At 44.2% G+C, this 15,755-nt stretch overlaps 1 protein-coding gene across 2 annotated transcripts in view; it reads right to left on the bottom strand.

Annotated features, from left to right (window-relative positions):
• The window catches only part of COG2 (component of oligomeric golgi complex 2), a 158,012-nt gene that overhangs the window by 52,982 nt on the left and 89,275 nt on the right, over positions 1–15,755 (bottom strand). For both annotated transcript variants that reach the window (XM_033938563.1, XM_033938562.1), the window contains exon 10: positions 8,246–8,385. In XM_033938563.1, the coding sequence (XP_033794454.1) occupies positions 8,246–8,385 (140 nt within the window). The remainder of the gene's footprint in view (positions 1–8,245; positions 8,386–15,755) is intronic.

Here is a 15,755-nt window from a genome sequence, read left to right as displayed (position 1 = left end):
GCTTTGCTGTTTGGTGTAGACCTAGGCCTTCCATTTGTTGCAATGTCTGTTGAGCTTTTTGGCATGTTGGATCATCTATATGTAAATTAAAATCACTGCAGACCCAACTCAGTTTAGGCTAACTTTAGCAATGAGGTTCATGATGTTATGCCAACCTCCTGTGTTTAGGTTGGGAATTACATATAACAGCATTATACCCATTGTATTTCAATTTCCTACACTGAAAAGTAAGCAGTCTGCTCCTATTGGTAGAATTGCTTTCATTTGCCGGAATCCCAGGCTCTTATTGGAACATTGGTCCTTGACTTGGCAGCTAGGCTTCAATGCTAAAAAATGTAAGGTCATGCACCTTGGCAGCAGAAACTTACACTCTAAATGGTGAGACCTTAGCTAGGACTAGGGCAGAACGTGATTTGGGAGTAATCATTAGTGAAGACATGAAAACTGCCAAGCAGGTGGAGAAAGCTGCATCCAAGGCTAGACAAATGGTGGGATGCATCCGTAGAGGTTTTGTCAGCTGGAGGCCCGAAGTCATAATGCCCCTGTACAGATCCATGGTGAGACCTCATCTTGAGTATTGTGTTCAATTCTGGAGACTACATTATCAAAAAGATGTGCGGAGAATCGAGTCGGTTCAGCGAATGACCACCAGGATGGTCTCGGGATTCAAGAACCTCCCATATGAGGAAACACTGAATAAACTGCAGCTGTACTCGCTCGAGGAACGTAGAGAGAGGGGGGACATGATTGAGACTTTTAAATATATCATGGGCCGCATCGAGGTGGAAGACGATATCTTCTTTCTTAAAGGACCTTCGACCACAAGAGGTCATCCGCTGAAAATCAAAGGCGGGCAGTTTCATGGCGACATAAGGAAGTATTTCTTCACCGAAAGGGTGGTCGATCATTGGAATGAACTTCCATTGCAGGTGATTAATGCCAGCAGCGTGCTCGATTTTAAAAAGAAATGGGATATGTATGTGGGATCTCTAGCCGGATGAAGTCTGGGGGTGGGTCATTAGTGTGGGCAGACTTGATGGGCTACAGCCCTTTTCTGCTGTCATATTCTATGTTTCTATGATTTGTATATTACAGTCCGATAGACATGCTTCACTCATAACAACCCCACTATCTGAAAGGCAGGATTCCATAATCAATTTTAAAAAAAATCTAATTTGTGTTCTTCAATTAAGTCCGCAATCAGAATTCCCTTTTTGGTCATGGATCTTGTGTTAAGTAGGCCACCTCTCCATGGTGCATTTTGTTTATTAATTTGTTTAATAGAGTGTATTGATTGTCTAGTTTTCCTTTTTGTGTACATCTGTGTCTCCACCCTTCTCCTTGTTGAAGTTGGTCTCCACCACTCTACCTATGTTTGAACAAATTGGCCCGGATTCTATAAACGGCGTCCCAATTGTAGGCGGCCAACTGCTGCCTAACCAGCCAATCGGGACACATGTTTAAAAAAAAACAAACAACCCCCAAAAAAACCTCCTGAGGCAGGCTGCCTACATTGTAGGCGCCTCCGGGAGCCTAGGGAGACACGTAAGCCCGCCTAAGCTCACCTAAGGCTAGGCGGGTCTAGGCAGCCGTAAGCACCTCCCTAGGCAGGCGGTAGACACATACAATGTAGGCCAGCAAAATACGAAGAACGGCTTGACAAATTACAGCTATACTCGCTCGAGGAGCGCAGAGAGAGGGGAGACATGATCGAGACGTTCAAGTATCTTACGGGCCGCATCGAGGCGGAGGAAGATATCTTCTTTTTCAAGGGTCCCACGACAACAAGAGGGCATCCGTCGAAACTCAGGGGCAGGAAACTACGAGGTGACACCAGGAAATTCTTTTTCACTGAAAGAGTGGTTGATCGCTGGAATAGTCTTCCACTACAGGTGATTGAGGCCAGCAGCGTGCCTGATTTTAAGGCCAAATGGGATCTATTCACAGGGCAAAGGTAGGGGAGGGACATTAGGGTGGGCAGACAGATCGGCACATGGGATCTATTCACAGGGCAAAGGTAGGGGAGGGACATTAGGGTGGGCAGACTAGATGGGCCGTGGCCCTTATCTGCCGTCTATTTCTATGTTTAACAAAAAATGGAAAGGAACCTGTAAAATGTAGAAAACAAATCAAACATACAGGTTTCACATATATAGATTGAGATAAGTGCACTTTATTACCGATTGTAGTAATGATTGTCGGAGTGTTAAATACACCAGTTTAAATTTTGTCAATCGGTAATCAGACCAATGATAGAGAACCTGTCCTGCTCATAAACCATTAAGTGAATTTTATATTCTATATGGTGCAGGCTTCTGAGGTCTTTTCCTCTTGTTTATTCTATACAGTTGTATGTGGAACCTGTATGTTTGATTTGTTTTCTAAAATGTAAGCAGACATGGCTGCTGAGCTTATCACGGCAAGGGATCTCCTGCTGCGATAAGTTTAGCAGCAACTCATCCCCCACCCCCCCCTGTGAAGACAACCCTCAAGATGGATGCCCAGCCCCTCCTGCTGGAACCCCTCCCATTGAACATCACATGGCTGGACGGAGGCCTAGGCCCTCCTGCCGAACACCCTCCCCCTCGGTACATCCAGCCAGCTGGCTCGCCATCTTGTAAATGGGGTAAGAACATAAGAACATAAGAAGTTGCCTCCACTGGGTCAGACCAGAGGTCCATCCTGCCCAGCGGTCCGCTCCCGCGGCGGCCCATCAGGTCCGCGACCTGCGAAGTGGTTACTGACCAATTCAATAACCTACCTCAAGTTCTATCTGTACCCCTCTATCCCCTTATCCTCCAGGAACCTATCCAAACCTTTCTTGAACCCCTGTACAGAGTTCTGGCTTATCACCTCCTCTGGAAGCTTGTTCCATGTGTCCACCACCCTCTGGGTGAAAAAGAACTTCCTAGCATTTGTTCTAAACCTGTCCCCTTTCAATTTCTCCGAGTGACCCCTAGTGCTTGTGGCTCCCCACAGTTTGAAGAATCTGTTCTTATTCACTTTCTCTATGCCCTTTAGGATTTTGAAAGTTTCTATCATGTCCCCTCTAAGTCTCCTCTTCTCCAGGGAGAACAGCCCCAGCTTTTTTAACCTGTCAGCGTATGAGAAATTTTCCATACCTTTTATCAGTTTAGTCGCCCTCCTCTGCACTCCCTCGAGTACCGCCATATCCTTTTTGAGGTACGGCGACCAGTATTGAACACAGTACTCCAGGTGCGGGCGCACCATTGCGCGATACAGCGGCATGATGACTTCCTTTGTCCTGGTTGTGATACCTTTTTTGATGATGCCCAGCATTCTATTTGCTTTCTTTGAGGCTGTCGCACACTGTGCCGATGGTTTCAGTGATGTGTCAACCATAACTCCCAGATCCCTTTCAAGGTTACTCACCCCTAGCCGTGTTCCCCCCATTTTGTAGCTGAACATTGGGTTCTTTTTCCCTACATGCATGACTTTGCATTTCTCTACGTTAAAACTCATTTGCCACTTATTTGCCCAGTCTACCAGTCTCGTTAGGTCCCTTTGCAGGTTTTCACAGTCTTCTGTGTTCCTAACCCTGCTGCAGAGTTTGGTGTCATCAGCAAATTTGATAACCTCACATTTTGTCCCGGTCTCCAGATCATCAATAAATATATTAAACAATAGAGGTCCCAGCACCGACCCCTGTGGAACTCCGCTCGTGACCCATTGCCAGTCTGAATATTGGCCCTTTATTCCAACCCTCTGTTTCCTGCCTGCCAACCAGTGTTTGATCCATCGGTAGATATCTCCTTGCACCCCGTGGTTCCACAGCTTTTTTAATAGCCGTTCGTGAGGTACCTTGTCGAAGGCTTTTTGGAAGTCAAGGTAAATGATGTCTATGGATTCCCCCTTATCTATCTGGTTGTTTATTCCCTCGAAGAAGTAAAGCAAGTTTGTGAGGCATGACCTTCCCTTGCAGAAGCCATGCTGGCTCGCCTTCAGTTGTCCATTTTTTTCTATGTGTTCGCAGATTGTGTCCTTTATCATTGCTTCCATCATCTTTCCCGGAACCGAGGTCAAGCTCACAGGCCTGTAGTTTCCCGGGTCACCCCTTGATCCCTTCTTAAAGATGGGCGTGACATTTGCTATTTTCCAGTCTTCTGGGATCTCTCCAGTTTTTAGGGAGAGGTTACATATTTGGCGGATTGTCTCTGCTATTTCGTTTTTCAGTTCTTTTAGTACCCTTGGGTGGATGCCGTCCGGGCCTGGTGATTTGTCGCTCTTCAGTCTATCTATCTGTCTGAGGACCTCCTCTTTGCTTACCTCTAGTTGTACCAGTTTTTCGTCGTGTTCCCCGTTTATAATCACCTCGGGTTCTGGGATATTGGATGTGTCCTCTCTGGTGAAGACTGACGAGAAGAATTTGTTTAACCTGTCAGCTATCTCTTTTTCCTCCTTTATCGCTCCTTTCCTGTCTCCGTCGTCCAGTGGTCCCACTTCCTCTCTGGCTGGTTGTTTCCCTTTGACATACTTGAAGAAGGGTTTGAAGTTTCTTGCTTCTCCTGCCAGTCTTTCCTCATATTCTCTCTTTGCTTTCCTGACCTCTCGATGACATTCTTTCTGGTGCCTTTTGTGCTCTTCCTGGTTCTCCTTTGTTGGTTCTTTTTTCCATTTCTTGAAGGATGATTTCTTGTTGCTTATCGCCTTATTAACTGCAGTTGTTATCCATGCTGGGTTTCTAGTTCGATTTTTTTTGCACCCTTTCCTGAACCTTGGGACGCACAGGTCCTGCGCCTCGAGCACTGTGCCTTTAAGCAGTGTCCAGGTTTCCTTTACGGTTTTCATCTTCCCTGAGCTGTAGCTGAGCTTTTTTCCTACCATTTTCCTCATGTCATTGTAGTTTCCTTTTCTGAAGTTGAGTGCTGTCGTTGTGGTTCTTTTCACCTTTGATGTTCCCATGTTTAATTTGTACTGGATCATGTTGTGATCGCTGTTCCCTAACGGTGCTAGTACCACCACTTCCTTTGCGGGTCCTTCTAGCCCGTTGAGGATTAGGTCTAGAGTGGCATCCCCTCGTGTTGGTTCTGTGACCAGCTGCTCCATGAAACAGTCTCTTATCACCTCTATGAATTTAGTTTCTCTCGTGCAATTTGAGTGCCCAGTGTCCCAATCTATTCCCGGATAGTTGAAATCCCCCATAACCACCACCCTTCCACTTTTGCACATCTGCCTCAGTTCGGCCTCCAGGTCCAGGTCGTTTGCTTCTGGCTGTCCTGGTGGGCGATAGTAAAGTCCCAATTTGATGTCAGCTCCTTCCCCTCCTGTTAGCTTAACCCATAGTGACTCCAGCCTGTCTGCCCTTATTGTTGTTTCTGATCTGGATGAAGGAATGTAGTCCTTTATATACAGTGCTATTCCTCCCCCCTTCTTGTGTGCCCTGTCCCTCCTGTAGAGTTTATACCCTGGCAGGGCCACATCCCATTTGTTGTCCTCTGACCACCATGTCTCTGTGATTCCTATTATGTCTAGGTCCTTATTTCTGGCTATAACTTCTAGCTCCCCCATTTTAGTCCCTAGGCTCCTAGCGTTTGTATATAGGCAATTTAAGTCCCAGTTAGTTACCTTTTCTTTTGGGTCTACTCTTGATTTGATGCTCCTGCTGGTCTCCTCACGGGCTACCTCCTGTGGTGTGTCTATCCCTTCCTCCGCCCGCTTCTTTGATCTTTGATAGTCCTCTGGTTCCGGCTGTGTCCTCCATGTCTTGCTCTTTAGCTCTACTTGCCTCTCGGGTCCCTGTACTGTATCCTTGGGTTTATGTCCATAAAGTGTCCATTTTGCCTCTAGTCCACTATCTTCCTTTCCTGTTTCAGTGTCCTTGCTCGATACTGTGGTCCGATGTGTCGAGGTCAGATCGACTCTCGGCTTTCCCCCTGTTATCAGTACATACTGTGGTCAGTATGTAGTTAGTGCATACACAATCTCAAATTGCTGCATGATGCTATAGCACATTCAGTGGTTCTTTATTTTTTTGCTATGTTTGGCACATATTAGCACCTAACACAAAGAACATAAGAAAACCTCGGAATCCGAACGCCCCAGAACACGAACAACTTGGAATCCGAACTAAAAATTCAAGCAAATTTTGCCCCAGAATCCGAACTCTGCTTTGGAATCTGAACGCCACCTCTGCCACCTCTCCATTTTTCTCTGTCACCACCCCCTCCCCTATGCTCCGGCATCTCTCTCTTCTCCTTTCCTTCCCACCCCACGGTCTAGCATCTGTCTCCTTCCCTTCCCTGATTTCCTGGCATCTCTCTCCTTTCCTTTCATCTCTCCCTCCCCATCCATGCTCTGACATCTCCACCTTCCTTTTCCCTTGGTCTGGCATACCTTTCTCTTTCCCTCCATGTCTTGGCATATCTCCCTCCCTCTCTTCCCCCATGCCCTGGCATCTCTTCCTCCCTCCCTTTCTTCCCTCCATGCCCTGGCATCTCTTCCCTCCATGCCCTGGCATCTTTTCCTCCCTCCCTTTCTTCCCTCCATGACCTGGCATCTCTTCCTCCCTCTCTTCCCTCCATGCCCTGACATCTTTTCTCTCCATGCCCTGGCATCTCTTCCACCCTCCCTCCCTCCCCTCCAAGCCCTAGCAATTCCTTTCATTCCTTTCTTTCCCTCCAGTTGAGTGCAGCAATTCTCTCCCCCTCTGCTCCTTTTCCTCCTTCTGTCACCCCGTCACCGGATGGCAGTGCAGCCCCTAAGCGGGTGCTCCAAGGCCTCACGTCATGAACTTCTTCAGGCAGCAGCAGCATTCACAATTTGCTGCTGTTGCCAGCTTCGGGCCTTCTTTTCTGTTAGGTCCTGCCTTCATGGAAACAGGAAGTAGGCAGGACTCAGCAGAGAGGAAGGCCTGAAGCCGGCAACAGCAGCTAATTGTAAACACTGTTGCTGCCCGAAGAAGTTAAAGATGCCAGGGCTTGGAGCACCCAGGGCAGACCACTTCTCTCCCTGTAGCCAGGGCCCCTCTGAAAAGGAACATTTAGCTCTCCCTCCCATGTGAACCCCGCCGACCCACTGCAAGACGACTGACAAACCTTTCTCCACCACTCGTCAGCAGCCGCAGCACTCTAAACAGGCTGCTTTGCAGTTCGCAGCCATCAGTGACCCTGCAGAAGGAACCACCAGCAGAAGGCTGCGAACTGCGAAGTAACCTGTTTAAAGTACTTCGGCTGCCGACGAGTGCTGGAGCAAGGTTTGTTGGTCTTCTTGTGGTGGGAAGGTCGATGGGGAGGGCCCGGGTTGATGACGCTGGGGAAGGGCCTGGCACAATGACGCTGGGGGGGGGGCAGGCAATGACTGCTGCGAATCCAGCGAGGGTGAGGGAGATGCCCAAACTGCCCTAAAGCACCGCACTGGCGGGCCCCCTGACTATTTTGGGCCCTATCCTTTAATCCAGCTCTGATGGAGCCATTCTCACAAATTGCTGGCGGCTGCCCCGAAGCTTTTCCTCTGCAGCGATCTGCCCTGTCAGAAACAGGAAGTTGCGGCAGAGGGAAAACTTCGGGGCAGCCTGTAAGAACAGCTGCTGTGTCGGGGCTCTTCTGTGCAGGAAAATTTTGGCTACTGGCAGAGCTGCACTCAAGTGGCTAAAGAGCCGCATGTGGCTCGCGAGCTGCGGTCTGCTAACCACTGGGTTAGACCAATAGTCCTTCCAGCCCAGCATCTTGTTTCCACAGGGGCCAATCCAGCTCACAAGTACCTGGCAGGACCCCAAATAGTAGCACCAACACAGCTTAGTAAAAAGGATCCTAAGAAAAGACAAGCTGCATTTCCAAATGTAGTGGAGTAAAATCTTTCCTGTTTTTCTGGACATGGAGTAATATAATCATCCTATTGATTAGGCAGTTATGAAGGAGAAGACTAATCAAACATTTTCATCATTCACTGTCTGCTGATATCCTGCTACAAAATATACCCTAGAGGTCCTATTATAAAATAATTTACAGTAACAGTGTTTGGATCTAGCCAGCACAATTATATTAGGATATCAGGACAAAGCTTCCAGCATTCAGCTTTGTTGCAGGGATTCTTCCTGGCATTTTATAGAAGTAATTAACAACAATTGCTTTGTTTTGAAGTTCACACTGTTTTGTTTGTTTCTCCTTGCAGCACACAATTACTGTTAGAGGAAAATTACATAAATTAGAGAGAGTAAATGGGGAAATGACATCAAGGTAGGCACTGTACCACTGACTGAGCTCTACTGAAATAAAAAAACACCAACCTTATCTGGAAGTAAACAGGCAAGTTCCACTTATTGTTGAACTCTTGGTAAGCTGGATGTGCTCTTAATCTTCTCACACTAGCCTGGGAACCGCATTGACGCTCAAATTTCCTGACAAAGTCCATGCTTATTGTGTACTTCTGTCGGAAAGAAACAAAATGGGTCATTTCTTACTCAACTTTTTTCAACAGACATCCAATGCTTCTATATATGTTGTTGCAGCAGGTGTGCATAAGAGATGGATGTGCATTTTTGGTAGCAATGCAGCTGCAAATGACCTCTCTTGAAGCTGGCTAACCAGAAGTCACAGAATTCCTAACATCATAAGAATAGCCTTACTGGGTCAGACCAATGATCCATCTATCCCAGTATCCTATCTTCACAGTTTTGCCAGGTACTTGTGACCTGAATTGGCCACTGTCTTCACAGTGGTCAATTCAGGTCACAAGTACCTGGCAAAAACCCAAATAGTAGCAACATTCCATGATACAAAATCCAGGGCAAGCAGTGGCTTCCTCCATGTCTGACTCAATAGCAGACTATGGACTTTTCTTCCGGGAACTTGTCCAAATTTTTTTAAAACCAGCTACATTAACCACTCTTACCACATCCTCTGGCAATGCATTACAGAGCTTAACTATTCTCTGAATGAGAAAAGATTTCCTCCTATTGGTTTTAAAAGTATTTCCTTAAACATTTAAACATGAATGGGGAGAGAATGATGAGGCAGCAACTTTCTGTGGAGAAATATATTAATTAGTACAGGTTTGTGTATGACATGACCACTTTCTAGAGAGCACAGCATTGCTGTGTCAGTGGTCCTGATCAGCAGTTATACTGTACAAGTCAGGTATCAGTCCGTTATAAAGTTTTCTCAAAAGTCATTTATTTCTGGAGTAGGGACTTCTTTGAATCTGAGGAAATTGGGAGAGCCCTGGAGAGATTTGTGATGGATATGGCATCATGAAGACTCCCTGTGGGCTATATCTACTGGGTAGACAGAGGCAAGTGAGCTTGCCTCAAATTGAGACATGCTGTGGAAGTTACTTGAACTGTGGGAGCCACATCCTAAACATTTGACCAGGGAGATGCTCCTGTCCTTTCAGTTTGTACGAAAGCAATCAAGTAGCACTGTAATAAAAGACAAAACAGGAAGGAAGAAAACAGGGAAAGTTCCCCGACACTATAATTTTGTTCTGCTCTGAACCAATCATAGAAAAAAAACATTATAACATCCAAACTTGCACAACTAGCACCAACTATGTATAGAGCTCGTAGGTACTCGGATGCCTTGCTGACAAGCAGAGCCTTAAACCAGAGTGAACGGTCATGAGGAAATACTTATATAATCATCTTTTGGGGGTTTTTTTTTCAGATCCTCTGAGGGACAGAAATTCTTCAAATTCAGATTGATCCTAAGATCAAAAGCAGGTAAAGCCCATTCACATAACAGGGCTTCAGGACAACTAGACACATCTACAAGAAAGAAGATTACCAAGGTAAGAACCTAAACTTTCTTTCTAGTACAATGTGTCTAGTAGTCCTGAATGCTAGGGACGTACCAAAACAGTCCCTAGAGTTTAGGATGGGCCCACTGTGCCTGCCTTTAAGATGGAGGCCCCAAAAGCAGCGTCCTTCCCAGTTGCTACATCCACCCTATAGAACTTGGTGAAGGTATGAAATGTAGACCATGTAGCCGCTCTACAAATCTCCTTGGGAGAGACAGTCCTAGTCTCCACCCATGAGGCAGCAACTCTTCTATTGGAGTGTGTTTTCAATGTGTTCGGTGGTTGTTTACCACAGCCCATATATGCAGTTAGAAGAAATGGCTATTTTGATCCATCTGGAAATCAAGGCTTTAGACGCCAACCACTAGACACATTGCACCAGAAATATTATTGGTGCTGATCCTAGGCCAAAAGGCAATAAATACATAGTAATGGTAGTGAGGTTTTCATACAACAAATCTCAGAAACCTTCTGTAGTCTGGGTGTATGGCTATAAACACCCTTAGAGAAAATAACCAATTTCCTTATTGTAGAATTGGAATGAGGGAGCCTAAAGAAACTATCCTGAGATCCAAGATGGCTGCTTCAAGTCAGACGCGCTGAGCTGCTTGCGTCGGGCTTGCTCACAAATCAAGAATTTCTTCACAACTGAACTCTGGAAAGGGTTTTTGATTACTTACAATTATGCCCAAGAGAAGAGGATGAAGCGCTGCTGCTGTCTCGCGGCGTCCCTAGGTTCCCTCTCTGGGCAATATCGAGCGGCTCTTGAGGCGAGTCCAGGAGGTTTCTCGAGCGTCGGAAGGCGGCCCGCTGAGGACACAGGGAGGCAAACCCGTAGCTGTTCCTCCAGGGCATGGAAGCCCCGATGTAAGGGAGCCGCCCCCACACTCTCAGGTTACCAGTTCTCCCAGGGGTGGGGAAACCCCGGAGTTGGAGGTGTTCTCTCCCTCAGAGGCAAGTGTAAATCTGGGAGAAGGTTTGGAGGTTGGGGCTCATGCTCAAGGAGCCCTAACAAATATATCTGAAGAGAATCCAGCTTTACAAGGGGGTGAAATCCAAGAGACAGGCCCTGAAGATTCTCTACAGAATGGTGAGCACTCTACTATTTTACCAGCTTCAATTTCTTTGGTAAAACCTGAAGTTGTAACCTTAGATTCATTATGGGACCTAATTGCTGGTTTTGTAAAGCTTACTACGCCTAAATTTCAATATTTGGAAGGAAAAATTACAGAACATACAAAAGAACTTAAAGATTTAAGAAAAGAACTGTCTGACTCAGATAAAACCATTCAGAAAATTGAAAAGGAAATAATTACATCAAAACAACTTCAAGAGACTTTAATTAAAGACAATACCAACTTGAGAAGGAAAGTTGAAATGCTTGAGAATAATTCTCGTAGTAATAACTTAAGGCTAATTAACTTTCCTAAATTAGAAATGGTAAATCCAAGAGAAATGCTTAAGAGATACTTGATGGAAATTTTAGAAGTATCAGAAGAAATGTTACCACCATTTTCACGTGTCTATTATCTGCCTATGAAAGTTTATGTAAATCAACAAAAAGAATTGGGCCAACAAACTTTAAATGTTTCAGAATTATTGGAGACATCTGATAAAGACTTGGCATCACCAGCAACTTTGATTCTAACTGTGGCGCTTCCGCTAGATAAAACATGGTTATTAAGACTTTACTTTAAAAATAGACAAAAAAATTTTTCTTGGTTGTAAAGTACAGATATTTCCTGATCTTACAAGGGAGACACAGAAGCGTCGCCGTGAATTTCTTCTTTTGAAACCTGGGGTTACTTCTCTGGGGGCAACTTTTTATTTGAGACATCCATGTAAATGTATAGTGTGTTACCGTTCTGTTAAATATGTATTCTTTGAACCATCTCAATTGACAACTTTTGTAGCTACGTCTCGTCTGGATGGAGAATCATCTTGAACCCTAATATAATTAAGTAACCTCATTTTTCAGCGCTTCTGCTTTGAACATCTTGCAAAATAATTTCTATAATTTTAATTTTTCGCTAATTTAAAATCTTGGATCCTTTAGGAGGACTTGAGCTTAAATAGTTAAATAATGTTTTCTTATTGGATGTTAAATTACTTCATGATTATTTTGTTATTATGACTATTGCTTTCTGTACAAGTGCTTAGCTTGATTTAAATTGAAAATTAATAAAGAAATAAAATAAAAAAAAGAAACTATCCTGAGATATTTATTTAGGGCCCTTATGTTTAGTATGAGACAAAACCCTCCATATTTTTTGTGAATAGGAAGTATATGGAATAAAATCCATTCCCTCTTCTCTATTGGAACAGGCTTGACTACATTGACCTGCAGAAGGGAAGAGAGTTCCTTGATAAGCAATTCCTGATGCTTAGAATTTAACTTTGATGCTCTTGATAGGAAATTTGGCAGAATGTTCTCCAATTGCAGGCAATAACCTTTCTGGACTATTTTGAGAACCCATTGGTCTGAGGTTATAAAGGGCCATCTTGGTATAAAAGGTTTCAGCTTCCCTTCTACTGGAAGAACATCCGAGTCCAAGAGATCAAAGTTACACTCTGTTGGAGACAATCAAAGTCCCATCAATGTCTATGGAGCTGACTGGGATCTCAGATGTCTAATATAAAAGTGTGATACCTATGCCTGAGATAATACAATATCTGGTTGGCCTTTGCTGTAAAACCTCCAAGAAGAGGAGGTCAGGTCAGGAGTGGCCCTGGAGAGGATCTTAAAAGAGTAACTGAGAGCTGCTTGATGAGGGTAGCAGCTTCCTGCACCTTATCTCCAAAGAGATTCTCTCCATGGCACAACATGCCAGCAGATTTCTCCTCCACTTCTCCCTTGAAATATGAGGCTCGCAGCCAGGTAACTCTGTAAGTACCAGTACCCAATGCAGAGGCTCAATGCCATATTGGATGCAGCCTATGTACTTTCCACTTTCCATTCCCTTAGCTACTAACACACAGAGCACTATATTATGATGCAAGTATACAAGTATGATCATGAGGAGCTGGTAGGATGCTATGTAGGAAATGAATATAGCATTATTTCAAAAAATTTCCAAGGTCCTTGACTTCCACCCTGGAGACACCAAAGATTGAGTCTTTGTACTCTTTGAGTGTGGGTTCAACCTCCTTTTTGAATCCTGTAGCCTTCTGACTGTACACAGAATTGTTCATTATAGTGACAGGAAGTACAGTGGGGGTGTCTTATACATTCTCATCTATATGTCCAGAATTCTGTGAATTAGCAACCTTCACATCTTCCTTGGTATGGGGGGGGGGGTGTTGAATTGAGGAATTAGAGAATATTCAAAATTTCCAACTTGGGCTCCTCCTCCATCTCTAAGAAAAATGGGATGGCCTTTGCCATCTCTCTGATAACTCAAAGAATAAGAGCTCCTCTGGAGGAAGACGGAGATTTACACCTCTCAAATAGTGGGGAGGGATCTGATGAAGACATGTAGACTCTTTCGAGAAGGCTCCTGGATCCTCTTCAGATATCCAGAAGCATTCAGATTCAGACTCCATTAGTACCTGGAAGGAGATATTTGAGTCTTTGCCTGCATCAAACAACTGACCTCCTGGTCAGGCTTCGGCTGAGGGTGCTGAGGCACTGGTGACCTCTAGTATACCAGGGAAGCTTCCTTTCCTGATGGACTGGAGACCAACACTGGGGGTTGGCATCCATTCTGAGCTGCTACGATGAAAAGGTCTCAACAAATGGGAGGATTGCTTTATTTGAGTGGGTGCCCACCTGGGTGGTAGCAATCATCAAACAGTTTGGTTTGATATAACAACTAAAGTGGAGGGCAGCCACACAAAACACAAAGTCCTGAATTTCAAACTTGTGGACTTTAGTAAAATGGAAGAGTACCTGAAGAAAAAGCCAACAGGATGGGAGGACATAAAAAAGTGGAAAAACAATGGTACAAGCTGAAAGGAGCAATAAAAATGGCTACCGACCTTAATGTGAGGAAAATAAATAAAAACAAGAGAAAAAGGAAACAAATATAGTTCTCCAAACAAGTGGTGGAGAAAAAAACAAACAAACTCAAGAAGAGGAGTACAGAAACAGAAAGAAGCCAAGAGAGATATTTCTGGTGAAAGTTCAAATGGCTAGAAATGTAAAAAAGGGAGACAAAAGTTTTTTTCAGGTATATTAGTGAAAGGAGGAAGACAAAAAATGGAATTGTGAGACTGAAAGGGTGATGAAGAAAAAGCAAATGTGCTATATAAATACTTCTGTTCTGCGTTCACAGAAAAAAATTCTGGATAAAGCCTGCTGTTGGCTGGCAGAGTTACACAAGAGAATGGAGTGGATACTGCACTGTTCAAGGAAGAAAGTGTTTATGAACAACTTGAAAAATTGAAGGTGGACAAAACCATGGGACCAGATGGGATCCATCCCAGAATACAGAAGGAGCTCAGAAAGGATCTGGCAGATCTTTTTAAAGATTTGTTCAATAAATCCTTGGAGAAGGGAGAGGTTCTGTGGAATTGGAGAAAAGAAGATTTACTACCTCTTCACAAAAGTGGTCACAGAGATGAAGCAAGAAGCTATAGGCTGGTAAGCCTCACTTTGGTTATTGGAAAAATAATGGAAGCATTGCTGAAGGAAAGGAGAGTTACGACTTAGTATTGCTTTCAGTTTTTAATCCACGTGTTCTCATATCAGGAATTTTAGGGATCCCTGAGGAAGACAGCATTGTCGAAACACAGACCGTGTTGGGTCCACAGCTCCCAATGGTTTGGGTCCTAGATATATTTTATGTGGATTATCTAATTGTATATTCTTAAATAAAGCCTGCATCTTGAACATCACCTTCTCCACAGAGTTTAGGTAAATCATGCCAAATGAATCTGATTGAATTCTTTGACTGGGTGACCAGAGAATTGGATCGAGGATGTGCACTAGATGTAATTTACTTAGATTTCAACAAAGCCTTTGACATGGTTCCTCATAGGAGGCTCTTGAATAAACTTTAGAGACTGAAGTTAGGACCTAAAGTAATGAACTGGATTACAAACTTGTTGATGGAGAATTGAAAGATGAGTAGTGAAGTGCCTCAAGGATTGGTGCTGGGGCTGATTCTGTTCAATACATTTGTGAGCGACATTGCCGAAGGGTTAGAAGGTAAGGTTTGCCTTTTTGTGGATGATACCAAAATTTTAACAGAGTGGACACCTGGATGGAGTGGAAACATGAAAAAGGATCTTCAAAAGTTAGAAGGGCAACTAAAATTCAATGTAAAGAAGTGCAGAGTGATGCATTTGGGGAGTAGAAATCCAGGGAAGCCGTATGTGCTATGAGGCGAGAGGCTGATATGCATGGACAGGGAGAGTGACCCTGGGGTGATAGTGTTTGAGGATCTGAAGACAGCGAAGCAGTGTGACAAGGAAGTGTCTGTAGCCAGAAGAATGCTAGGCTGTATAGAGAGACATAACCAGAAGAAGAAAGGATGTGTTGATGCCCCGGTACAAGTCATTGGTGAGGCCCCACTTGAAGTTGTGTTCAGTTTTGGAGGCCATATCTGGCTAAGGATATAAGAAGATTTGATGCAGTCCAGAGGAAGGCAATGAAAATGGTATGGGATTTGTGCCAAAAGACATATGAGAAGAGACTGGAAGACCTGAATATGTATACTCTAGAGGAGAGGAGGGACAGGGGAGATATGATACAGACATTTAAATACTTGAATGGTATTAATGTAGAAACAAATCTTTTCCAGAGAAGGGAAAATGATATTACTAGAGGGCATGAATTGAGGTTGCAGGGTGGTAGACTTAGGAGTAATGTTAGGAAATTATTTTTCATAGTGAGGGTGGTTGATGCCTGGAGGGAGGTGGTGTGATGAAAATGGTGACAGAATTCAAAAAAGCATGGGGTGAACACAGAGGATCTCAAATTAGAAAATTAATGGTATAAATTGAATAACTAAGGCTGGTACTAGGCAGACTTGCATGGTTTGTGTCTCATATATGCAATT

The sequence above is a fragment of the Geotrypetes seraphini genome, chromosome 3 (assembly GCF_902459505.1).
Source record: "Geotrypetes seraphini chromosome 3, aGeoSer1.1, whole genome shotgun sequence".
Classification (NCBI taxonomy): Eukaryota; Metazoa; Chordata; class Amphibia; order Gymnophiona; family Dermophiidae; genus Geotrypetes; species Geotrypetes seraphini.
This window is presented reverse-complemented; position numbering and strand designations above follow the sequence as displayed.